A 25,736-nucleotide genomic window follows, 5' to 3' on the forward strand; every position below is an offset into this window, starting at 1 on the left:
GACACTCTACCAGGAATCTGAACATTAAGTAGGGTTATTTCTGTACTGCACATCATAATCAACAGATTCTGCTGAGAATTTCATTTAAAATTCTGTTGGCGTGCAAGCCATAATAATAGAACTCATTTGGTCAATTTTATTGACTCTGTAGGGCTAACACTAGTCATACTAAAGCAAGCAGTGTTGGTTCAATAAGATTGGTGATCTTCCATTTTGAAAATAACTTTGGTAAAATAGTAGTAATCCTGATTTAGGTGTGAAATCTTCACCTCAAGTTGAATATGTTGCAGACATATTGCAAACTTTGGGCGCTACTGAAATGAACAACAATTTAATACTTTCAAAATATTGTTCCAAAACTTACACATTTACCACACAGTAATTTTTCCAAATACCAAACTGAACTACAGAACTTCTTGTTAGAAAGAAATCCATAACAGTAGTTTTAGTGTAATCTAATGAACCACATGAAGCCCAGTGCCAGCCCTTTCCAAAGCCATGAAGTGGCAATATCCATTGGAGATTACAACCTGGAAAAAGCTGGTTTAAATGCTCACATTGAATAGGCCAATAATTGATTGTCCAGGAAAAAAATATTGACATAAAAGTTTTATTAAAAAAATTCCCCTTCTACCTCAAACAAATTAATTTTTAAGTTCTGTACTATGAGATCATGTTTCAAAAATGAAAATAGTACAGTATTAATTTATGAAGACTGTATACATGGTAAAATATCCCAGAATTCCACATAAACTTGGACTGTGCAAACAGATATAGCAAGTATTTCAGATGTCGTTTATTTGGTCCATGAGATGTACAGTATAGTAATAGTATTTGAGTTTTACAAAACAGCAAATATAAATAACCTGAAACTGTAACAATACACAAAATTTGTTTCTTACATTGACATACCAGGCAGTACGTGCTGAAAAACTTGAGTAAATTAACATTGTTTTACAGTAATGTACACAGTGCCAGCTGATGTTTAAGATCAGAGAGTTTAAACATAGCACTTCTTATTTCTCTTTTTAAAGAATCTGCTATCTCATATTAGTTGAGGGTGTGAAAAATGGTTAGATCTAGGCTAAAAATATTTTATGTCTAGCCAAAATAAAAATCTACATATTTATAAATCTGGGTTTCAAATGATGACCCTTTCCTAAACAAGAGTAGTTTTGTCCTAATGAATTATATCTAAACGTATTTACATAAAAATAACATGCTTTGTCTTCATGACTGTTTAAGCAAATACTTATGTTTAAGTATTTATAAACTAAGTTTCTACTACATTTAATATAGGATACTGGAAAACTTCTAAGATTCTATTGAAATGAGTGCTTTACCATCAAGAGGAATGGACACAAATTCTGTAAGCCAGTGGTGTGATTCTCCCTGGGAACAAAGGCCATAAAAATAGTCTAGTTCTGGACATTTAACACACCCCAAAGTAACGTCTTATTGTATTACATTATCTAGATCGTTCTATCATTGGGTATTTGCACTCAATCTAGTGCTATTATGTCATCTTGCTCTTCTGTCTGGTCTGAACGCATTCTCTTTGTACTGACATGCTCTCTATCTTCTAGTTTTCTCTTGCGGTTTTTATTTTCCATATCATCATCAGTATTGCTTGAAGGACCTTCATCATCAGAGTCAACAATCAATACATCATCTTGATCTGGAGCTAAAAAAAAATAATCAATTGGTATACTCTAAAAACTGACTATTTCACTTAGCACAAAAATAGAAAAATGCTTTCAATGCCAAAAATGAACAGATTGTTTTTTGATAAGCCATTCTCACCCTTGAATGCCCAATACTTTTTTGTTGGGATAAGGGTTAATTGGCAAGATCTTTGTGCACATGCAAAGTCAGTATGAAATGCACGTATGCCCTATGTGCAGGTGTTTTAAGTCAAGAATAATTACACACTTGAGTCCCAGTCCATCTTCAACTTTTACTCTTAGTGAATGAACTAGAACTTCTACTAACAGTCATAGTCCATAAGAGTGAAAAAGAACCAGGCATAGAGAAAAAGAATAGACGGGAAGCTGTGTTAACAAAGAGCTAAAAAGATGACAATGGAACATGTAAAGAGGAGAACAGAAAAGATACATTAGAAAAGCAGATTTACCTTTGAAGAACCATGTTTTTTGTATGAATACACTGTAGAAACTTTTTCTGAAGTACTTATAAAAACTGCCTCTATCTAAATTTGAAATAATTCTGACCAAGCTCTAATGCTTATTCTCAATTTAGAAAAAGTGATAAATTAAGTGGCATGGGCAAGTGATCACTTTTTTGCACATATATTTTGGGTAGAACCACGGAAGTCATATGAACTTCTCAAAAAACTTTAAAAGAGAAAACACGTATAATAATTTCTACATAAAACAAGCTTTCAGTTTCATATAATCTGTGTTTCTGTGCCAGCTCTGAGTGCATAGTAGGAAGTTTCAAATATCTTAACTTAAATTTTAGAGTCCCATATCCATTTGAGTTATTTCTTAAACTATTTAGGATACCTTCAGACAGACAGACATTCTAAAACTGCAAGAGAAGGTATGGATATTTTTCTGGTTAGCAAATACTGCTTTCACCATGCTTTGCTTAGAATGGGAAAAAGGAGGCAGTGTGTCCTAATGCCCAGAACACTGGACTTTGTTTTATACACAGCCTTGGTACTGCCCTACTGGCTGACCTTGGGCAACTCACATCCTTCCCTGTGCCTCAGTTTCCCCAACTGTAAAATGGGGAGAATGAAACTGATTTGAGATCTGCTGCTGATAGGCGCTATAAAATTTAAGAGCTAGATATTATTAGTGTGTGTATATATCTATCTATATAATTGATTTTTTTGGTCAAACTACCACCAGCATCAACCGGTTCAAAAGCTGTAACAGAGGAAGTATTTGCTTTGTGTGGGTTCACAAAAATAATTTTATTTATTCACCAACATACAGTATGACAACATGATGAGTCTATTTTACACAATCATTGCAAATGACACTCTAGTCCTTTAACTGCTCTATGCTTGCAAAATCCTTTGCAGTTAAACAACATCTTCCTTATAAGAAAAACTATTCAAGTAGTTCAGATTTTTAAAAGTTTACATTTAAGATAAAATATTAACATTTTTAATGATAGTCTCAAAGGTGCATTTTTTACTATTTATAATGTTATACACACATAAGATGCCTTCATAATAGGTATCTTGGGCCCCACTGCTATTTCACATTACAAAAACGGACTTAGCTTTAAGTCATCATGTAAAGGACACTTATTTTATGTTTTAACTGTAGTGCACAATCAAACAGGTAGGTTTCTAGTAAAAGAAGCTATTTAATTCGATCGCATAAGTATTCTTTACCTGTTGAAGTTGATGGCTGTGCTCCATCATCACTACCATTGGTAATGTTCTTAGAAATTGGTTCTGATGATTTGGGGCCAACTTTTTCTGGACTGTCTCCAACAACTTCAAATTCTACATCTTTTTCTAGATCTTCACTGTGGAAAAACCCATAGGCTTTTAATCAAACATGTAAGCATCCACATTGGTCTTTTCATAAACAAAACCACATATCTGAATCCACTACTAAGAGAGCAACATGTAATTATCACAAAATGATAATAAATGGAAAAGCTGTTCAAGCTCCCTCCTGACTGACATGCTTTTTTTATTCACATACACACCTTGCTTCAATGGCCTACCTGGGAATGCCTCTTCAAATAAGAACATCACTGAGGGAAATAGTCATTTGAATTTTTTTCCCTCAGAGTTTCCTTCAATTTAAATGCCCAATTTCTGTGTTCATCACAAATGCCGAGTGAATGAATCTATTTTATAAGTATGTAAATAATTTACTCAGCTTCCCCACAATATAATTATGTTTACCTTGGTTCTTGGAGCATTCTACACAGTAAATAAAACAGGCCAAGATTTTCAACTGACTACTGATTTTGAGCACCAAACTTGCAACCCTTTATTCTGATAACAGGTAGTTAAATAGTCATCTATCTTCCATTTAGTTAGTAGTTTTTGATATGACAGTCCAGAAAGCTATACCTATTTTCTCCTTTGAGATCCACCAGCTGTACTTATTTTGAGCATACACTGCATTCTTGTTTGTGTATCATAAAATTTGTTTAATTAAACTAAGATCTCTCCAAGTTCCTATTCTTGCATTAAAATTGTCAAATTATTTCAATCCAACAGTAAGACAATGTTCCCTATCAAAGTCTTCATATCCTTTTAGTCACTTAATGTTTTAAACTTGTTTGTTTAAAATTCGCCTTAGAACAATACTATAGAATATATATTATATGTAAGAAAACAAATGTTCCAAAATCTTTACCTATGAAGCACATTGATTAACAGGGTATAGTCCTGCAGGAAATCATCCGCTTGTAGCCGAGTGCCATTCCGAATTCCAAATTCTGATAACTTCCTGTGGTTATTTGCTACAAAAATAGTGAGATATTTAACAGAATTTTTACAAAAATTATGGTAAGTACTAGAATTAGTACTAGTACTTCAATGAATAGGAGTTTGCTTTTAAAAACAAGTAATTCACTGTAAGAAAATGAGACTGGTAAAGTATATTTGATTTACTTTAAATAAAATGTTACCTATATTATAAAAATTCAAAAAGGTACAAATATACGTTAAAGTTTTATAGGTAGAGTTTAAAGCATAAAAGCCAGAAGATTCAGAATCTTCTCATTCCTTTATATGCCATTTTTATCTACACACTGTAACCCTTATGATCTTTCCAATACCTTGCCATAACAGAAGAATAATGGAACAGAGAAACATTTTGATTCAGTTTCCTGATCACTCTGCATCCAACTTAACCCTTAATATCTTCTAATACATTTGTGCATAACTTCTGGGGAGGTTTTTGTTTTATACACAAGACTACTAATAAAGAGGTTTAAACAACACTACACTAAGCCATCTGGACTCAATGCAGTTTCAAACGAACCAGAAAGCTAGTATGGACATACCTTCTGTTTCTCCCTCCTCTGAAGATATGAGAATAGTCCCTTTTCCATCATCTATCTGTACATCTGGTGCTACCATAGCAAATTTTTCTTTCACTATCTGAAAGGATAAAAGTGATAAATATTGAATACTCTGTTTTAAGACCAATAATTTCTTCTTCTTAAGACATCTGCATTTAAAGCCTATTAAAAAAATCTATCTTATTCATCTGATCAAATTAAATTCCCCACCATAACTGGAATCTCAAAACCCAGTCAATACAAAAAACGACTAAATTATGTAACTGGGGCCCTCTCTTTTAGGTGTTCAGGTAGGTTTTTTTAAAATCTAATATTAAGATACTCAACAAGAGACAGGATGTTAAAATAGCTATCATGTTATAATGGATTTTATCACTTCCATTGAAAATGTACAAAATTCAATCATTCCTATACAGCGACAGTATTGTAAAGAAGATCTTTGTGGTAGGGAACATCTATGTTCTGTATTCATAGAGCGCCTAGCACAACTGAGTCCTGATCCATGACTGGGGCTCCTAGGCACTATAGTAACAGTACTACTAATAAGAATAAAATAGAAGTGAACCGACTAATCTAGTTTTATTGTCCTTGATAAGAAAAGTTCAAAGTAAAAAGAAAAAGGTAAACAGCTTAAATATACTCTGAAAAGTGGACACAGATTTAACAAGTCAGTTTTAATAATCTGAGGTGTTACTAGCAATACAATTAACGAATTTTATTTCATTTTCTATTTCTTAACAAAATTCATCTCTGAAACGGACATTTGTCTTTAAACTTCCCTTACAGATTTTAAAATGCAATTTAAAAAGTATATCTAATTAGTTTGTGTTCCCCTTTCTCCTCTTAGTATCATAATTGCTAATCTTGACATACATACCGTAATAAAAAGGGTTCAAACATCAACAAAATTTTTTAGTACAATAAGTGTACTTAACCTTAGATTTAAATTGAAAAAAAAAGCAAAGGCTAAGTAAAAAATGACAGTTAAGGTTTCAGAGTCTTTACCTTATCCTGTAATGTCAACACAGTAACCTTGTGTACATTAAGTTTCACTGTCACTTCTGGTTTACTTGCACACACATAACAATTGGGATTTGGAGGATCCAATGCACAAGGAACAAGTAGCTTCTTTCTTGGGTTTGGTTGTTTGTTCAGAAAAATCTTTGAGGAAGAGGGAAAAAAATGAGGGTCAAATATATAATGAATAACTTCAAAACAAAAGCAAAAATGTTATCTCGCTTACCGTTCTACATTGGTCTATTTTTCCTGATAAAATCTTCAAACCCTCCAGCACTATCAAACCAGCTATCACTGCATTAGTTGTAGCTATAGCAGGGATTATATTTCCTGCCATTGCTGCAAAAAAAAGAAAAAAGCAAAAGTAGATTTTTTTTTCCAGTGCATGAACCTTTAAAAGAGTGCTAGAGAAAAATACTTCATTTAACGAGGTCATTATTAATTTTATTCTTACACTTGATATCAAATCTGCTCTTCATATTCATACTGAAAATGTGCATCCTGAGGTTTGCAGCAGAAGTAACAAAATCCATTGCAGATGGGTCATCCTGCCAACAAGTTTAACAAAACATTTTAGAATAGATTTTAAATTGGAAGAAATGTTTGCAGAAGTCTATTACCATAAATACAGACAATTTGAGAGATCTTGTACAATACTCAGTAATTATAATTGATGCATTTCTTCTTTCAGATATTATGTTTCAACTTTTAGACACTGTTGTACTTTAAACAAATATTATAAATACGACGTATTTTCATTTTGTAAATGTATTTACATAATGCTTTAAAAATGTTCAAAGCAAGGTCTAGACACTAATCCTCACAGCATCCCTGAAAGTAGGTAAATGTCTTATCTCCAATAACAGATAGGGAAACTAAGAAATGGCAGGGGAGGTGACTTGCCCAGGGCTACACAGAAAGTCAGTGACAGAGCCAGGATTAGATTTCAGAACCTCCTAATTCCCAAATCTGTGACCATTCCTCTATCACATTGCCATCCAACGAAAAATAAAGGTTCTGTCTCCTTCACATCAGAGCCAAACCATGGAGTTCAGGATTCTACTTTTATCAAACAACTGCCAATATGGTAAGACCCTAAAATACACCATAATGCATTTTCCTGTATTTGATGTTGGATGTTTTCAACTATGAAGAAAAACAGTCTTGAACTTATGACTTGGCATTTAAGTGAAGATCCTGATGGTATGCTGATGCATAGCAGCTTGCACGATTAGCGCTTTAGTAGGAATTTTTTTAAAGTGTATTTCCAATTAAGACTTTATATTATCTATTACTAATTTGACATCTTAACTGTTTGTTTTTTTTAAAAATCTGCGTTTATATTTTACTGTATGGTGTGTAGCTGTAGCTGTGCCAGACCCAGGATATTAGAGACAAGGTGAGTGAGGTTATATCTTTTATTTTGTCTCTTCATATTATATTGACATTACTGGATTCACCGATAATTCAGTTTGACCTTTGACTCTTCTTCTATGTTGTTTCTATTAACAGTTCTTTGTTCCAACCACATTTTTTTCAGAAATGGCAGTACAACAATCCAGATCTTTTACTATACAAGTCTACTGCAGAAAGACTATTGTCTGGCTATGCCAGAAAAAGGACACAAGACACTGGATGTGGTTTAATTAGGCTGAAACTTTATTCCTAAACATCTGGAAGTACCTGGCAGATAAAATTGTACAGTGCAGGTAATTCCATAATCAAGTACATATAACTGGGAGGGTACAAGGCTGCTGTCCACATTCCCCACTTTACTCATCCTGGCCCACAGCCAACCCACGGCTAGGACCTTGCCCCAATGGGGGGAGGACTATACAAGAGCAATGGATTTACTCCCGGCTGTACCAGTCACAAGAGTCCTGAACCCCTGCCTGTTTCCACTCCTTTTAGGAGTGCCTCCTTTATCTGATCACCGCATCCTTTCCCTATGTAGTACTTGCATGAGACAACCGCCACAAGCTTACATAATGAGTTGCGACATCACAGTCTAATCCCCACTAACTTTTTTTTGCTCCCAACAAAGCACCCAACCAGCTGTGGGGAAGGCAAAAAAAATAAAATAAATCCCCCTTGTCTGGGCCAATCTGCGTGGACATAAACAGTCCCTCCTTTCTTCTGGTCACATGGGGAGAATGGGTTAACATCTCCACACTGACCTGACATAAAGATGCCACAGCAAGTTGCTCTCTGACCTTTTCTGATAAGCCAGACAATGGCCCCCACTGCTAAAAGTGTGGTGAGGTCATTTTAAAAAGAAACTCTCCCCTGTTCATTTCAACTCAGATAACCACAACTCACAGACAAGATCACATTATTTCTGATGTTCAGACAATAGCCAGATCAACTCTTCTGTTCCTCACTTTTCTTTAACAAAGTTTCATAATATATCAGATGTCTATGGTTAGAGTTTTGCACTAGCTTTACACAGTAATTGGCTCCATCCTTACCTCTGTGTAAGGGTCTATATTGGAGAGGAATTAAATGGATATGACTAGAATTCAGTATCTTCCATTGTTGTTTCAAGTGCTGTTGTAGCTGTGAGAGACACAAGGTGGGTGAGATAGTATCTTTTACTGAACCAATTTCTGTTGGTGGATGGGACAAGCTTGAAAGCTTGTCACTTACACCAATAGAAGCTGGTCCAATAAAACTTATTACCATATCTCTCTCCTGACTAACAAAGTACAATTATTTTAAAAGCCACAACTAGCAGTGGCAAAGCTGCTCCACACTGCTCTAGCAGATATGTCAACTTTTAAAAGTAATTATTTTACTTCCAAATACTTGATCCTTCCGCTGAATGTGACCATGGGTAAATCCATTGCTCTTTTATAGCCACCTTCCCATTCAGGAGGGAGAGGGCAAGGTCCTAGCAGCAGGTTGGCTGTGGGCCAGGATGGGTAAAGTGGACAGCAGCCCTGCACTCCCCAAATATATGTACTTTATTATGGAATTACCTGCACTGTACAATTTTATCTGCCAGACTGTTTTAACTATTGTTGTACATAACTATTAAAGACTAAATACAAATAGGCATTCACATGAGTAGCCACACCTATTTTTTGTTCCTAGAAGTGCTACTGTAGAATCAAACTAAGCCTTTAATAACTGATTAGCATATTTACTTAGCATATGACCAGTTCTTATACATCTTCTGAACTAACCTTATCCCATATAAGCTCAGCTCCATCACCTTTTTCAGCTAGGTGAACTCTCAGAGTTTCAACACTCTTTGAAAACAGACGTGCATAGCTCTTGACATCCAGAACCTGTTGGTCTTTCAGGCCTAAAGAGGAGTCATTCTGTTGATCAGACATGTTTTTCTCTTCAAAATGAAAGAAAAAAAAGTTAAGATTACAAATATTTAGGAATTTCATAGATGTCTTTTTTAAAGATGACAAATTTGCCAATTTTAATAAAATTGTACTCCATTTAGAAAACATGCAATTATAAGCCATAAACTAGAGTGGCTGAAATAGTTTATAACAAATCTGCACTTACGTCTTCATTTTCAAAAGCTAAATTTTAGTATATTCATATCAGTAAGACTGCTGAAAACTCAAAATTGCTGTAAATAATACAAACACAGAAGGCAGACCAAAGACAATCTGAGTCTGAGACATTTTTATTGTCAAGAATGAAGTATAGTTTTAACACCACTTGATTGTTACAGCTGAAGATATCAGCATATTCTATGAGGCTTCAGTTTTTTAAAATGAGAACTACAGAATTATGTACTTAATACCTGAAATAGCAAGGGCAAGTCAAATTTAGAAAGGCATTTTCATTCTCCATAGAAACAGCAGATCTTCAAAGAATTAAATGTCAAAATCAATATTTTTAAATAGTTACAATGGTATGTGAAGTGCATACAGCTTTATATGGTTGAATATTTAAAGTATATCACAAAGCACAAACAAAACACAAAAGGGGAAAAAAAAGGGAAAAAAAAGATTACCTTGATTCTGTACTTCAGTCCAATCCAATGGCACAGGAGGTTTCCTTTTTTTCCACAGTTTATCCATTGTCAACAGATACCTGATATCATCTTTGAAAAGCTACAAAACAATATGAAAAATTAAAAGGAGAGTAAAGATATTGTTTTACTTCATTTTTAAATCTACTTTAAGATTAACAGTTTGTGTTTCTCTACCGGAGAGCACTTTCAGCCACAGTGATTAAAATTATATAACAATTCCCCTCACCTCAAGAAAGCACAAAGGGGAAATAGAAATTGAAAAGTTACTCCCAATCCCTGCCTTCTAAAACATTAACTATTTTATGTAAAATTAAAATAAATAGTAGTTAGCACCCAAATATTTTATCATCCATGAAGTGTCAAGGGAATAGTGATACCACACACAAACACACACTGAAGTAGTCGTAAATATTGGAACGTGTGCTGAAGGGCATTTTTACCTATATGTCAACTTAAATAGTGATCTAATTCTAAAGACCATGGTAACAGTCTGTACTGCTTAACATCACAGTCCGTATCATGCCTGTTCCTAACTTCTGTCCACTAGGGACAACTGTTTGGGGAGGGACTCTGAAACAGCACCTACATCCCTGTTCCTGGGATGGTTGCACCCAGAGCATAAAGGAGAACCTTCCCATACTCAGACTGCATCTGCTTATGTTGGAGGGGCTCCCACAGAGCTCAAAAATAGTTTTTGAATTTTTTCTCTTTACAAATAACTAAATCAGATGTAAATTTAACTACAATTTAGTCATTACTCTGGTGCAACAGAGGCAGCTGGTAACTGTCCCTCCACTGGAGCACAGGGAAAGGAGTATACATGGTAGGACCACGATGCTACACCAAGAACTACTCTCAGGTATGTCTTCACTACTAATGTTAAAGCGTTGCTGCGGCAGCGCTTTAACGTGGCTGTGTAGTCGTGGCACCAGCTGTAAAAAAACAAACCACCCCCACCAGGGGAGTAGCTCCCAGCGCTGCTGCACTGTCTACACTGCCACTTTACCCCGCTGAAACTTGCATCGCTCTGGGGTGTGTTTTTTCACACCCTTGAGCTAGAAAGTTTCAGCACTGTAAAGTGGCAGTGTACACAAGGCCTCAGTGTTATATCAGGATTATTATTTTTCTTAAATAATCAGATTTGACTGCTAACTTAAGCATCCAAGTTGAAAATTTTCGGTTAAGTCTATAGTAATTCACACACTTCAAACAATAATACTTATCGGGAGCAAAACTATTACCTTAGTGAAAAGTTTAACTGGATCATATCCAGTGGATTTAGCCCATTCCTTAGTCGAAACACGTTTAATATCACCATCTTCATTAGATGCTCTTGCTCCTGCTTCTGTTGGCTCCCCTATAAAATAAAAGGTTGATTATGTTTTTGAATTTAAAAAAAGCAGGTTGTGACCCAACATATTTTTCATCATGGATAAACTAACGCTATCCAGGGAATAAAACTGAACATTCACCTGTCTCTGAAGTACTCAGAGGTTTTTTCCCTCTGCAATCCATTGGCCCATCAGAGAATCCAAAAGGAGAAGGGAAAGTAGACAGTTCTCAGGATCGTTTCTTAATAGACTAACATTAATTAAATATCATACAACTAGCTGTAAAACTTAAGACATTTTGATTAACACAACTCAGATACAATGAAGTTACTGATTTATGTCACTCACAGGCAGCTTCAGGATCAGCTCTGTCAGGGGATACTTCCTGATCAGCATCTTCTTCACCAAACAACTGACTATGTATTTAAAAAAAACAAAAACATGAGATCATCATAAGGAATTGTTAAGTAAGTAGCTCCTTCTTTATACCTGGTTTTTTAAAGCCTGTCATAAAAAATTTGTGATAGATGCTTTACTTATCCCAAAAAGAACAGGAGTACTTGTGGCACCTTAGAGACCAACACATTTATTAGAGCATGTAGCCCACTTCATCGGATACATAGAATAGAACATATAGTACGAAGATATATATATACACATATAGAGAAGGTGGAAGTTGCCATACAAACTATGAGAGGCTAATTAATTAAGATGAGCGATAATCAGCAGGAGAAAAAAACTTTTGTAGTGATAATCAAGATGGCCCATTAATACAGTTGACAAGAAGGTGTGAGGATACTTAACTTAGGGAAATAGTTTCAACATGTGCAATGACCCAGCCAGGTCTCTATTCAAACCCAAGTTAATGGTATCTAGTTTGCATATTAATTCAAGCTCAACAGTTTCTCGTTGGAGTCTGTTTTTGAAGCTTTTCTGTTGCAAAATTGCCACCCTTAAATCTTTTACTGAGTGGCCAGAGAGGCAGAAGTGTTCTCCTCCCGGTTGTTGATGTTATGATTCCTGCTTATGCTCTAATAAATTTGCTAGTCTCTAAGGTGCCACAAGTACTCCTGTTCTTTTTGCGGATACAGACTAACACGGCTGCGACTCTGAAACCTTACTTATCCCAGTCTATTCTACTTGATTATCACAGCTGTGTTAAATCTAGGATATTTATATTTTGTTATGAGAATTTCATTTAGCACAGTCTAATATTTATATTGTGAGACGCCACAACAGGATAATTTCTCAGAGCTTCTATAGCATGGAAGTATGATGTATATACCAAATTTATTTGGACCCCCAAAACGATACAGAAAATATTCTTCGAGGGGGAGCATCCTTTGATAAAAGAACAGGCTAATTAAAAAGTCAGCCATACACAGTGTGACCGTTGGAACTCCTATATTCATTCCTTTTTCAAAACTATGACAAATATTTCATAAAGTATGCCTTGTGAGGTGGTATTTGAAAACTCATAATTTGCTGATCATTATTGTCCCAGTACAATGTGTGCCAACACTGTATATAAAAAGTTATAAGATTCTACTGAATGATATTATTAAAACATATTCCAAATCTGGGGAAGCAGTCACAAACCAGTTCCTCAGATACAAAAGGCAAACTGACACCTCAGCCAGGTGTCAAGGAATCAAATAGATCATCACCTGGTTAAATGGCAATTCTCTGGCAGAAAAAAGGGTGAGAGGGAGAAATTTACACATTGGTAAAGAAACAGCTGGAGGTTCCTGTCCCCACAGACTTTCTGTCTCCTGAATCTCAGCTGGAGATAATTCTCAAAGAGGAGGAAAAGGATAAGAATGAGGAACAGATACCCCAAGTTGTTCCTCCCTTTCTCTCTTCTCACAGTGACCACAACACCTGAGGAACAAAGAAACAGCTTTGGACTGAGGGGGGAATTCTGTCTGAAAGGAATTCAGCCAGTAAGACTGCCAGAACATGTGGTGAGAGACCTTTTGCTTTGAATGCTCTTACCTTGTTAAGTTAGGTATTAGTTGCGTTTTTACCTTTTATTTCTTTGTAATCAATTCTGACTTTAATGCCTCCTTACTTGTAGTTACTTAAAATTTTTATTTCTTTCTATAATAAACTTGTTTTATTGTTTTATCTAAACCAGTATGTTTGGACTGAAGTATTCAGGAAACTTCAGTTCATAGATTCATAGATATTAAGGTCAGAAGGGACCATAATGATCATCTAGTCTGACCTCCTGCACAATGCAGGCCACAGAATCTCACCCACCCACTCCTGCGATAATAAAGATCTCTGTTTAGCAAATGTATGAACTAATGTAATCTTACCCATTTCTCCTTAAATTTGTAACAGGAAAAACATGAGCAAGCACTTGATATAGTCTGTTTTGATAAATTCTTACTGGATTTACTTACTAAAAGTAGTCTTCAAGTCTGGAAGAGGAGAACAATTTGTAGAACATGACATTAGGAAACACAGAACCCAATTGTCAAAGGGTCTTTAACTCAGTCCATAAAAACTGTTTGTATATCTGTAAGCACAATTAGAAGCACAAGTACAGTAGAACCTCAGCTTTATGAACACTTCGGGAATGGAGGTTGTTCGTGACGCTGAACAAAACGTTAGGAGAACAAGATTTGTGCAAGACTTTATATGACCTTGTGTTGTCCAGGAGAGGGCACACTTCTGGGGAAAGTCTGGGACTGGGAAACTGTTAGTGTTTCTCTGAAGTGTAATTCAAGAATGGCTGGCCATAGCACTCATATAATATAGCTGGGAGTAATTTACATGTTGGAGGCTGTGTGTGGGCACAAGAGCAGTGATTCTCACAGTGAAGCAGGGTAAAAGGCACCCAGGCTAGAAAATTGAGGGGACACAGCTGTTCAACCGTTCATATTGTACCCTGGGTAATGTAGCACAGTTTTAGGGCAAGAAAATAAAATGTCCAGAGTCTGCACTTCTATAGAGCTGAAATAAAGCAAAGAATAGAATTCCAAATGGAAGGTTCTTTAACCTTTAAACATGGATTGAGAAATTAACTAGTCCCATCCTGCAGTAGAGCTATTTATCTTTCCTATGAACAGAAAAATTCCAGAATAAAAAAATTCATCTCATGGCAATTTTGTTTTATGGCTGCATGACCTAACCTCTTGAAGGAACACCAAGACTTATGACTGGGAATTTATATTTGAAACAAAAGACAAGAAACTATCAAAAACCACCTCTATCTCTCTGTTTTGGCTCAACAGGAAGCTAGACTCACCTACCATGTAATGTTTCAGAGTAGCAGCAGTGTTAGTCTGTATTCACAAAAAGAAAAGGAGTACTTGTGGCATCTTAGAGACTAACAAATTTATTTGAGCATAAGCTTTCGTGAGCTACAGCTCACTTCATCGGATGCATTCAGTGGAAGTCAGGAGATTTATATACATAGAGAACATGAAACAATGGGTGTTACCATACACAGTATAATCAGAGTGATCACTTAAGGTGAGCTATTACCAGCAGGAGGGGGGGGGGAGGAGAGGGACGACCTTTTGTAGTGATAATCAAGGTGGGCCATTTCCAGCAGTTGACAAGAACGTCTGATGAACAGTGGGGGGTGGGGGTGGGGGATAAACATGAGGAAATAGTTTTACTTTGTGTAATGACCCAACCACTCCCAGTCTCTATTCAAGCCTAAGTTAATTGCATCCAGTTGGCAAATTAATTCCAATTCAGCAGTCTCTCGTTGGAGTCTGTTTTTGAAGTTTTTTTGTTGAAGTATTGCCACTTTTAGGTCTGTAATCGAGTGACCAGAGAGATTGAAGTGTTCTCCAACTGGTTTTTGAATGTTAGAATTCTTGATGTCTGATTTGTGTCTATTTATTCTTTTATGTAGAGACTGTCCAGCTTGACCAATGTACATGGCAGAGGGGCATTGCTGGCACATGATGGCATATATCACATTGGTAGATGTGCAGGTGAACCGAGCCTCTGATAGTGTGGCTGATGTGATTAGGCCCTATGATGGTGTCCCCTGAATAGATATGTGGACACAGTTGGCAACCGGCTTTGTTGCAAGGATAGGTTCCTGGGTTAGTGGTTCTGTTATGTGGTGTGTGGTTGCTGGTGAGTATTCGCTTCAGGTTGGGGGGCTGTCTGTAGGCAAGGACTGGCCTGTCTCCCAAGATCTGTGAGAGTGATGGGTTGTTTTTCAGGATAGGTTGTAGATCCTTGATGATGCGTTGGAGAGATTTTAGTTGGGGGCTGATGGTGATGGCTAGTGGCGTTCTGTTATTTTCTTTGTTGGGCCTGTCCTGTAGTAGGTGACTTCTGTGTACTCTTCTGGCTCTGACAATCTGTTTCTTCACTTCAGCAGTGGGTATTGTAGTTGTAAGAATGCTTGATAGAGACCTTGTAGGTGTTTGTCTCTGTCTGAGGGATTGGAGCAAATGCGGATGTATCGTAGAGCTTGGCTGTAGACAATGGATCGTGTGGTGTGGTCTGGATGAAAGCTGGAGGCATGTAGGTATTCATAGCGGTTCGTAGGTTTCCGTATAGGGTGGTGTTTATGTGACCATCGCTTATTAGCATCGTAGTGTTCAGGAAGTGGATCTCTTGTGTGGACTGATCCAGGCTGAGGTTGATGGTGGGATGGAAATTGTTGAAATCATGGTGGAATTCCTCAAGGGCTTCTTTTCCATGGGTCCAGATGATGAAGATGTCATCAATGTAACGCAAGTAGAGTAGGGCCGTTAGGGGACGAGAGCTGAGGAAGCGTTGTTCTAAGTCAGCCATAAAAATGTTGGCATACTGTGGGGCCATCCGGGTACCCCTAGCAGTGCCGCTGATTTGAAGGTATACATTGTCCCCAAATGTGAAATAGTTATGGGTGAGGACAAAATCACAAAGTTCAGCCACCAGGTTTGCCGTGACATTATCGGGGATACTGTTCCTGACGGCTTATAGTCCATCTTTGTGTGGAATGTTGGTGTAGAGAGCTTCTACATCCATAGTGGCCAGGATGGTGTTATCAGGAAGATCACCGATGGATTGTAGTTTCCTCAGGAAGTCAGTGGGGTCTCGAAGATAGCTGGGTGTGCTGGTAGCGTAGGGCCTGAGGAGGGAGTCTACACAGCCAAACAATCCTGCTGTCAGGGTCCCAATGCCTGAAATGATGGGGCGTCCAAGATTTCCAGGTTTATGGATCTTGGGTAGCATACAGAATACCCCAGGTTGCGGTTCCAGGGGTGTGTCTGTGCGGATTTGTTCTTGTGCTTTTTTAGGGAGTTTCTTGGGCAAATGCTGTAGTTTCTTTTGGTAACTCTCGGTGGGATCAGAGGGTAATGGCTTGTAGAAAGTGGTGTTGGAGAACTGCCTAGCAGCCTCTTGTTCATATTCCAACCTGTTCAAAAAGACTGACAAAGGAGGTGCTGTCATCATCATGATTATGATGTCATAGTTGTTTCTGAGGCTGTGGATGGCATTGTGTTCTGCACAGCTGAGGTTATGGGGCAAGTGATGCTGCTTTTCCACAATTTCAGCCCGTGCACGTCGGTGGAAGCACTCTATGTAGAAGTCCAGTCTGTTGTTTCGACCTTCAGGAGGAGTTCACCCAGAATCCTTCTTTTTGTAGTCTTGATAAGAAGCTCTCTGTGGGTTAGTATGTTGTTCAGAGGTGTGTTGGAAATATTCCTTGAGTCAGAGGCGTCAAAAATAGGATTCTAGGTCACCACAGAACTGTATCATGTAATGCAGTTTATAACTGAAAACAAACTAAGGCACAGGGGGAGTTAGTATTTGTTGCCTTTCAAATGTCTGTTGAGAGGGTACTGCCTTTAACACATATCCCTCAAAGCTTACGATCTTTACTGTTATCAACCAGTCAACATGAAAGGAAGAGAAAACTTTTTAAATAATAAATCTCCAGCTCGGAAATTTAGTCTAAGGTCACACTGAGATCTTGCAGGTGACATCTAATCTTAAATTATGTTCTTTTCAGCAAGACAACACACAACACAAAGCTAAATGGAAACAAATGAGCTGTAAAGCCAAGTTTCTCTTAAATTACCTCCTCATTTATATAACTCCAACAATACTGTGTCTATCACTTTTATTTATACTGAAGTAAGCTGGTGCCTCTAAAAAGGCAGCAAATTTCTTCAATCAATGAAGTAATTATGGTCGCAAATATTCATTGGCTTCCCACAAAACACAATTTATAATGAAGCAATAGGCAAACACACCTCCAATCAACCCATATCAATGTGCCTAAAACTTTTTTGCCAGTTTCTCTCTCTGATACTAGAATATCAGTCTGTTTTTAGAGTCTGTTCTATCATTAAGTGAAACAGATCGGGCAAGCTATCAATAGGTTTTCAGTGCATTCCTCAAATGTGGTAGAAGTTTGGAAAAGAAAAAAGGATGCTGTAAAGTAATTTTTAATTTGCCTATTTTGATTTTTTGTTGTTGGCGATACATTTAGAAATTAGAAAACAGTGTGCAGTGTGATCGCTCTTTTCTTAAAATATGTTTACTTACTTGAACAAATACTTTGCCCACACAATGCAGTGGATAGGTTCTGATGGAGTGTTGCGAATTGTGCAGCCTGGAAAAGTCTTTTGAGTTGGTTTAGGATGACATTCATAACACTCTGTCACTCCCTATAGAATCAGAAAAAGATAACTATTTCCGTAAGTCACACTGTGATGGCTACTAATACGGTATTCATCATTAAAAAGTGACAATGTTAGCAATATCTCAATAAACATAAAGGACATTATCCAGCCTATGCTGTCCGAAAGAATAAATGACTCAAACAACAACAACAAAAAGTTATATCAACTAACCTTTTTGATAACTGTTACTTGTCCAAGGTAGCCTGCAGTTCCACTCTCTATAAGAGGAACATCAGCAGCCAGACACATCCTGTTCACATGGTTACGTGCAGCTGGAAGAGAAAGCATTCAGGATTAATTTGAATATTAACTAAAAGAGAATGTTTGACTTTGGAAAGGTTGGAGACCAGCCTCCTGCATAATATATATCTGCACCTACCTCATTTCATTATACACACTTGCCTCTCTCACAACACCAATCTTTCAGTTAGTACCATATATTGACAGCTGTTCTTAACACAGAAAATGCCAACTAAAATGTAGTTATGTATCATGGGGACCTTCCTACCATGGGGGGCACACTTTTAATTCTTAGCATTTACATATACACCACTGTTCATTTTCAAAGTCCAAACTGTACAAACATGAAGTACACCTTAAAGCCACCCTAGTGAAGTAGGTAAGCAGTAACCTCATTTTGCAGGTGGTGAGACAGAGACAGAGGCTGAGTGACTTACCTGAGGCTGCAAAGAGCATTAACGTCAGAATTGACATCAGAACTCAGTAATTTTTGGTTTCTACCTTCTATGTGCAGGTCACATTTCTTTCATCTCAGAAATAAAGCCATAAAAAAAGTGGAAATCTCACCTCTGTTATCCAAAGCATTCATAACCAATGTAAACTGCCGGAAGAATTCTACATTATAGTCAGGGCTGTAGAAAAGAAAAAATATTAAAACCAGTTTATTAAATGGCTTTTGGTTATTATGGCACAGCAGAAATTCTACACAAACAATGTAAACAGAAATAATATCCATATGATAAGTTCCACAGACTTAAGCTAAGTTTACCACTCACCTTTAACTATCTCACCTGTCCTCTGCCCAATTTAAAGTCTCATATTCCTCAACACTGCAGGGCTAGGAATGGGAACATTATACTACTCAAAAGGAGCTATTCCAAGCTTCCCATCTGGACTTAGTGGCCCCAAACAGTGGACTTTAAAGATATGACCTTTTTTGTTTAAAAATGCTATTAGTTATAAGTTATTTTGGAAGGGTTTTTTCCCCCCCAAATTTAGTTTTAATTTCTCTCCAACTGAGATATGGTCATTCAGACTCCTATCCTTATAGGTAGGGAAATATGCGTATTATTACTCAGTAAAGTTCTTAAACACATAGAAACAATATATGCACAAACAAAATGCATAACCACCAACTGTTAAAATAAAGAACTACTTTTACAGAACAGTATTATTTATTACCTCTCCTAGTATTACTGACAATTAGTTAGTCTATAAAACTATTGTCCAATGGGAAATGTCCTTTGTAGTTCCACTTAAAAAAAAATCACCCCCATGATCCAAAGCAGGGTGAAAATTCTCCTTTTAAGCTCTGGAGCAGTAGTTCACTCACCAATAGTACTTCCAGAACTGTGCAAATTTCTAACAACATTGACAATTATGATTCACACAAAAATCTTTTCAGCCACAGTGGAGGAGAATGCACTACATATCCCACAAGTCCCCTTTTAATAGCTATGAAAAAACTTGTAAACAAAAAACACGATGTGCATATCAATTCCACTGGAACACGGGGGAAATGTTAATGTCTGGTAGTGAAAGAGGCAAATTTAATATGCAAAGAAATTTTCCAAATGCTGAAGGGTTTTTACAGCTAATAAAGGGAAAGCAAAACAAAAAGTTGAACTAAAAAATGTATTTGACAGCATCTTTTAATGTGCATGTTAACATTCTAAACCAAATACTGTAGCGATGTTGATTTAGTAAATGTTATAACATTAACTGTTAACCCATCTAACACGTTTGTAACCCAATTAGAAAAAACTTCCAATTTTTTTTTTTTGGAAAGGCAGGGAAAAAGGATTGATGGGAGAAGAGAAATATATTCTGGAAAATATATTTAATGGTTTTAAAATTTTAGGAACCAAGAAAAATGGTAAAGCTAATAAAGATTTAAATGTCTGTGTGTCAACAATTAACATTAACACAACATAAAACATGGCATTGAAGGAACCCGAAAAACACAAATGAAACCATTAGAATTACTCCATCTTATGGAAAGATGTATTTGGTACTGTACTGATATAGTACATTAAAGACGTTAACTCTTAACTAGATTTTTAAATGTTAACTGTTGACACAGAGCTAGGGTCAAATTATGATTTAAAAAAAATCATATTCACATGTATAAGAGTAGAATATGCAAATGTGTTAATCTCCATACATGTTAAAGTATCTTCTGGTTTTTATTAAGAACTCAACATACTTTTTAAAAGTATTCAAATTACACATTTATCCAATTAGTACCCGAGGCCCAAGCAGAATTCAATGTTCTAGAACAAACAGTGTTTCTTAACGACCAGTCTGTGGACCGGCACCGGCCTGCAATCTCTCTGACAGAGTTTAGGAAGGCAGAAAGCTGGTCCCTGGTATCAAAAAGGTTGAGTAACACTGTTCTAGAAAACTTCCACAATGGTTGAAAAAAAGGAGAAATTGGATACAAACATTTGAATAAATATCATTAAAATAAAATTCATAAATTCATGCCCAAACTGAAGTCACTCAGTTTGTTGTAGCCTGACATTTATAGCTAATTTTTCAATATTTAGTAATTTTATAAAATCTCCTCAAGATACCAGTTTTAAATAACTAGATATTTATACAGATATGAAATTCCCAATAATAAGAGTATTTAAATAAAATTTAAGACAAACATACTTCATGATACTGTCATGATAAGCTATAATATTAGCTTCTGGGTAAAACTGTAACACGCTTTCCTTAGCCACCTGAAAAAGAACAAACAATTGGTAGTCCAATATTTCTACCTTACATTCAAGATTCAACAAATCTGCAAACACTACGCATTAATACTGGGCTTTAATTTTTTTTAAATGCAGAAATACTGTATCAATACTTACTCCATCAATTATTGCAGAAAAGAATATTACATATCATATGATATATGAATCATGAATTTGATGTTGATCTAGTATGTACAATAACTATTTTAAAATTACATTCATAACATGAAAGATGTTTATTATATTCATTAGAAAAAAGTTCAGTTTTCAAAATTTTCTCCTTACCTGTGCTTTTGACCTCCCAACATGTTTCTTTTGAAACAAAAACTGCCTGTTTAAGTTGCTGACATCAATAGTATCCAGATCAATCTATAAGTGCATAAGAGACAGCCATTTCACATTTACAAACTAAACAGACCAAAAGTAGCGCATGTAACATTAAAATAGAGTTCTTCATGCTATCTTCAGAGAGCACAATTTTCAGATCTACTGCAATTTATCAAATAAAGTTATGTGCATTTATGAATAAAAACATGAAAACCACAATTGTTCTAGCTGGCTGAGTCAACATTTAAGACCAGGAATTTCAGGAACAGCTTCATTTCACCTTCTACCCCTCCACCCTGACTTAATAAAAAAAAAAAAAAAAGCACAACCCAAGCCTTTTGAATTATAAATTTAATTAATAAAAACAATGTGATTTTACATTTAAAATGTTAAAATTACTAGACTTAACTGACCAGGACAATTAAATGCATTGATATACATGGACTTTAAAGCTCAAATTTTCAGATCTGTGCATATGCACAATTACTACATCTGCACACCGACAGCTGCAGGACCTGTACATACAAATGATCAACTACATATCTAACTGGTTATCTTCTTGCACAGTTACAGTGATTGCACATGTTCAGTAATGTTAATAGCTAGGATAAGGTTCACAATTTAAGGATGCGAGAGTTAGATAATGCAGAAAGAATCCCTGGGAAAAATGAAAAATGCACAGACATGTGACTTTGAACCACATATTAAAAATGTGCATGCTAGTTAGTAGGAAAGCTCCAATTTCTGATCCTTCTGTATTTTAGGATATGTTCAAAATGGTGTGGAAAATTAGCAATGCCACGTGCAAATGAAGAACATTTGCAAGAATTCTGCTCATGAACAATAAATATTTTACTATTATGTAGTTTTCTTACCCCATATACTTTATTAACTGAATAAAAAGCCCTCTATGGCTAGATTTATGGCTGCAGTTAAAATAAAAATACGAAGTGCAGAAGTTAAAGTTCTTAAACCAATATTAACTCAGACACATTTCAGGTATGCAGTAGCTTCTATTTCTCTTTTTCCCGCTGAATGTGTAGCTTAGTAGGTTTCAGTTTACATCCTGACACAGTAACCTTCACTACAGTCTAATACAGGGATTACACAAACTAGTAGTTCCACTGAGCATGTCTGTATATCAAAAACTGATCACATTTGAACATGGTTTTGAAAAACTCAGTTGCGTGACAATGCTGACCATAACTTAGCAAGCAGCACAGATGACGAATCACGTTCAACACTGTCACCTAACTTGATTGTTCAAAATTATTTTCAACAATCAAATTTTGTTAGACAAACCTGCTGACATCAATGCCTACTCATGCCATCAGGTAGACTAAACACATATGCCACAAAACATCCAAGTTGTGCAACATGGCCAAATTGACACTGTCCTAATTCCTAAGAACCTTTCTTTACATTTTCATTTACTGATATTGGACAAAAATAATTTCCTTGTAAAATAACAAAACTATTTTGCACAATAATTATAGCTTTGCTCTCATTCTCTTTGTCCACTGCTCAGCCCCTTCCTCCATAGTCAAATTTTGATAGACACTCTCTAACTGCTGTCAAAAAGAGAGAGAGAGAGAGAGAGTGTAAAGGGAACAAAACTAAGGATCTGATCCAACCCCTATGTATGCTAATAGAGTTGGCCATGGTCCTAAAACAGGGGCACAAGCAAAATACTAAACATGCCAATGGAAAATTTACCTGGCTTATAAACCGTGATTTTCCAAGGCAGCCACACCAATCTTTGGAACAAAAGTACTTGCTATTTTTAAGGGGTAACAAGAGTCCAATAACAAGGTGAGAAAAACACTAAAAATGCCTCACAATGAAGAAAAATGTTTATCTTAGTCGTCTTTCCTAGATTTGGTTCACTGACACAATATTAATGTTAACTCCATCCAGAAAATACTGAAATAAATGGGACTGCTTGTGGAATAATGTACTACGGGCTGCACATGGCTATGGGTCTGGAAACCATTTGCCAAGTGTCAAAACATGATTTCTGATAAAAGTTCCTAATTTAGTTTGTTAAGCAAGTTTGGACATGAACAAAACTTCTCAGAACTAAACTTAAAATCTGTTTTCCACACAACATTTTCAAACTTTGTTTATGGCCAAATGCGGACAAATCAAAACAGTGATGGAAATAAGACAGGTGACTAAGACCTGCTAAATTTATAATTTGCCTTTTTAAAAAAACCTCTTTATAACTACATTACATGATAGTAATGAATTAAGAGCGGAAAACCAGGTTTATTTGGGGACATTAATTTTCTGCCAAAAGTGCGAACAGTTCCTTTTTTCATGTGTACCCATTCTTCTATCCTCCAGTTTAGAGATTCACATCACGAAACAAAAGTGAAAGCAACAGCCTGAAGGAAGTATCAGGATTGGACTTTCAAGACTGACAATTTTACAACTCATTATCTAAAAATACAATTTCACCACCCACATATTTCACTTTTAGTGTCACCCAGCAGACTACAACAGCAGTCTATTCTAGATATTAACATCTCTACTAAAAGACAGCAAGCATTAAGGAAAAATGAACACCGACGTTTTGCTAAGATTTTAAGGGGGCAGCTGAAAAGTGGCAAACAGGATTTGCTATTTCCCACGCGCGTTTTTGCCTACTAGCTTTCGGGAAAGTGAGGCTTCTACTTCACCATGTGACTGCGCAATCCCTGTTGGGGAAAGACAGACAGCGATGCCTTGCCATGCAGATGTTATTAGTGAATTCTCAGAACACACTTCTGAATTCCTGGAGAGCGAGAGATCCCACTCGAGTCTTTAGTATTTTTTGGACAGCCCATCCCTACAGGACGCAAACCGCACACACCATCGTTACACTGGATTTTATATTGTGGGTTCCCGGGCTTGAAACTTTATTTATTTTCTGTCAGGGTTTCTCTTTACACAAGCGGTAACTGCTCCCCACCCGCCCAACGCAGGCCACCCCCATCAGCCCTGCCAAGCCAGCTCCCACCTCTCCCACCCGCTGTAACCTCTTCTCCCGCCAGCGCCGGAGGCCCACGCGCAGGGGGCCCTGCGGGACGCGGCAGCCCCTCCCTAGTCCCTGCAGCTTTGGCGGGCAGGAGCAGTTTGAAAACACACAATGAGAGGGGAGGGGGGAGCACGGCGCACGCTCCCCCGGCGGCCCCGCGACCTGCTTCTACCCCCGCAAAGCGGGCCGCGCTCGGCTCCCTCCGATCCGCTTTCCTCAAGCCCGTATCTGCTCCCCGGCCCCGGTTCCCTCTCCCCGCCCGGCGTTCGCTCCGGCCCCGGGCCGCACCACGTCGATGTTGTTGAAGCCGGTGAGCACCAAATCCTTGAGCAGCTCGCAGCCGATGCCGCCGGCTCCCACCACCAGCAGCCGAGCCCCGGACACGGCCTCCGCCAGCTCCCTGCGCAGGGCTCCCGACACCGGCAGCGACATGGCGAGGGGGAGGCAGCGCGCGCGCGGGCGGGCGGGCGGCCGAGCAGCAACTCCGCTCGTCTCTCCTCAGCGCCGGGCCGCGCTCGGGACAACGACGACGAGCCGCAGCCCACACTGAAGTAGCCACCGCGCCCCGCAACTGTCGCAGCGCCCCCTGCTGGCGGGGAGGAGAGCGGGCCGCTCCGAATGCCAGGAGCCGCTAGCGGGCGTGGCTTGACGGCCAAGTGGCGACAGGGGCGGGTGGGGACGCAGAAGAGCCGGGTTCAGTTCCTGTACCCAAATCTACTGCCGAGAAGAGCTCAGAAAAATGGCTCCTGGTGGGCTTGGGTCAGGTGCTGCTGAGGGTGAGAACGACTTCCGCCCCCTGCCAGCTGGGATTCAGTGGTCCTATCCTCCCCCCGAAGTGTCTCTTCAAGGCAAGGGAGGATTGCTATCGTGCTGTGAAAACCGCCTTATTTGAAGTGTAGGCAGAGGGGGTTCCAGTGCTTTTTGAACTCATTTAGAATCATAGTTTAGCAACGCTTATCTACAAAGGAATAATGTTTTAACTTGTTTTTAAACGTGTTAGGCTTAGAGGCACATCTTAGCTTCACTTCTACTTGCTAAATACAAACACAACTTGTGCTGTCTGTACTAGCCTTTTAAAATGTATTAAGGGTTTAGCTAACAATTTTAAAAAACACCTTTTGTTATAGGACTTACCCACATGCAGAGATTAAGAACAGGGCTAAGCAAAACCACTCAAACTAAAATAAAGGTGTTCACACGGGGGGGGGGGGTTAACTAAACACAGGCACAGTTATATGCAGCCAATGCCCTAGGTTAGAGAAGCACTTAGATCACAGAAGTTAGGCTGTACCCATCCTCCCAGAATCAGGAATATATGGAATAATTCCTAGCACTGCATCCGAAAGCTTGCATCCTTATATGTGTTAAAGCAAAAATGGG

At 37.6% G+C, this 25,736-nt stretch overlaps 1 protein-coding gene across 2 annotated transcripts; it reads right to left on the bottom strand.

Annotated features, from left to right (window-relative positions):
• Window positions 1-594: 594 nt before the first annotated feature.
• Window positions 595-24,905, bottom strand: UBA2 (ubiquitin like modifier activating enzyme 2). Of its 2 annotated transcripts, none has more exons than XM_073307928.1 (17): window positions 24,645-24,905; window positions 21,296-21,379; window positions 20,925-20,995; window positions 18,834-18,898; window positions 18,198-18,298; window positions 17,890-18,011; window positions 11,722-11,789; window positions 11,284-11,399; window positions 10,022-10,121; window positions 9,228-9,388; window positions 6,497-6,590; window positions 6,269-6,381; window positions 6,031-6,186; window positions 5,008-5,104; window positions 4,356-4,461; window positions 3,371-3,507; window positions 595-1,684 (listed from the first exon to the last, which is right to left on the bottom strand). In XM_073307928.1, exons 1-17 carry the CDS (start codon window positions 24,786-24,788, stop codon window positions 1,503-1,505), a joined length of 1,917 nt encoding a protein of 638 aa, XP_073164029.1. In that variant the 5' UTR covers window positions 24,789-24,905; the 3' UTR covers window positions 595-1,502. The 2 variants fall into 2 exon arrangements, with proteins under 2 accessions (XP_073164029.1, XP_073164030.1); XM_073307929.1 differs by lacking the exon at window positions 24,645-24,905 and adding an exon at window positions 24,467-24,634.
• Between the last annotated feature and the right edge of the window lie 831 nt (window positions 24,906-25,736).

The sequence above is a fragment of the Lepidochelys kempii genome, chromosome 12 (assembly GCF_965140265.1).
Source record: "Lepidochelys kempii isolate rLepKem1 chromosome 12, rLepKem1.hap2, whole genome shotgun sequence".
In the NCBI taxonomy this organism is placed as follows: Eukaryota; Metazoa; Chordata; order Testudines; family Cheloniidae; genus Lepidochelys; species Lepidochelys kempii.

Coding starts and splice junctions, on each gene's coding strand:
- UBA2 (XM_073307928.1), bottom strand. CDS start 24,788: ATGTCGCTGCCGGTGTCGGGAGCCCTGCGCAGGGAGCTGGCGGAGGCC. Junction 18,012..18,197: donor AAGTAACAGTTATCAAAAAG/GTTAGTTGATAT, acceptor CTGATTCTATAG/GGAGTGACAGAGTGTTATGA. Junction 11,400..11,721: donor AGCTGATCCTGAAGCTGCCT/GTGAGTGACATA, acceptor TTTATTTTATAG/GGGAGCCAACAGAAGCAGGA.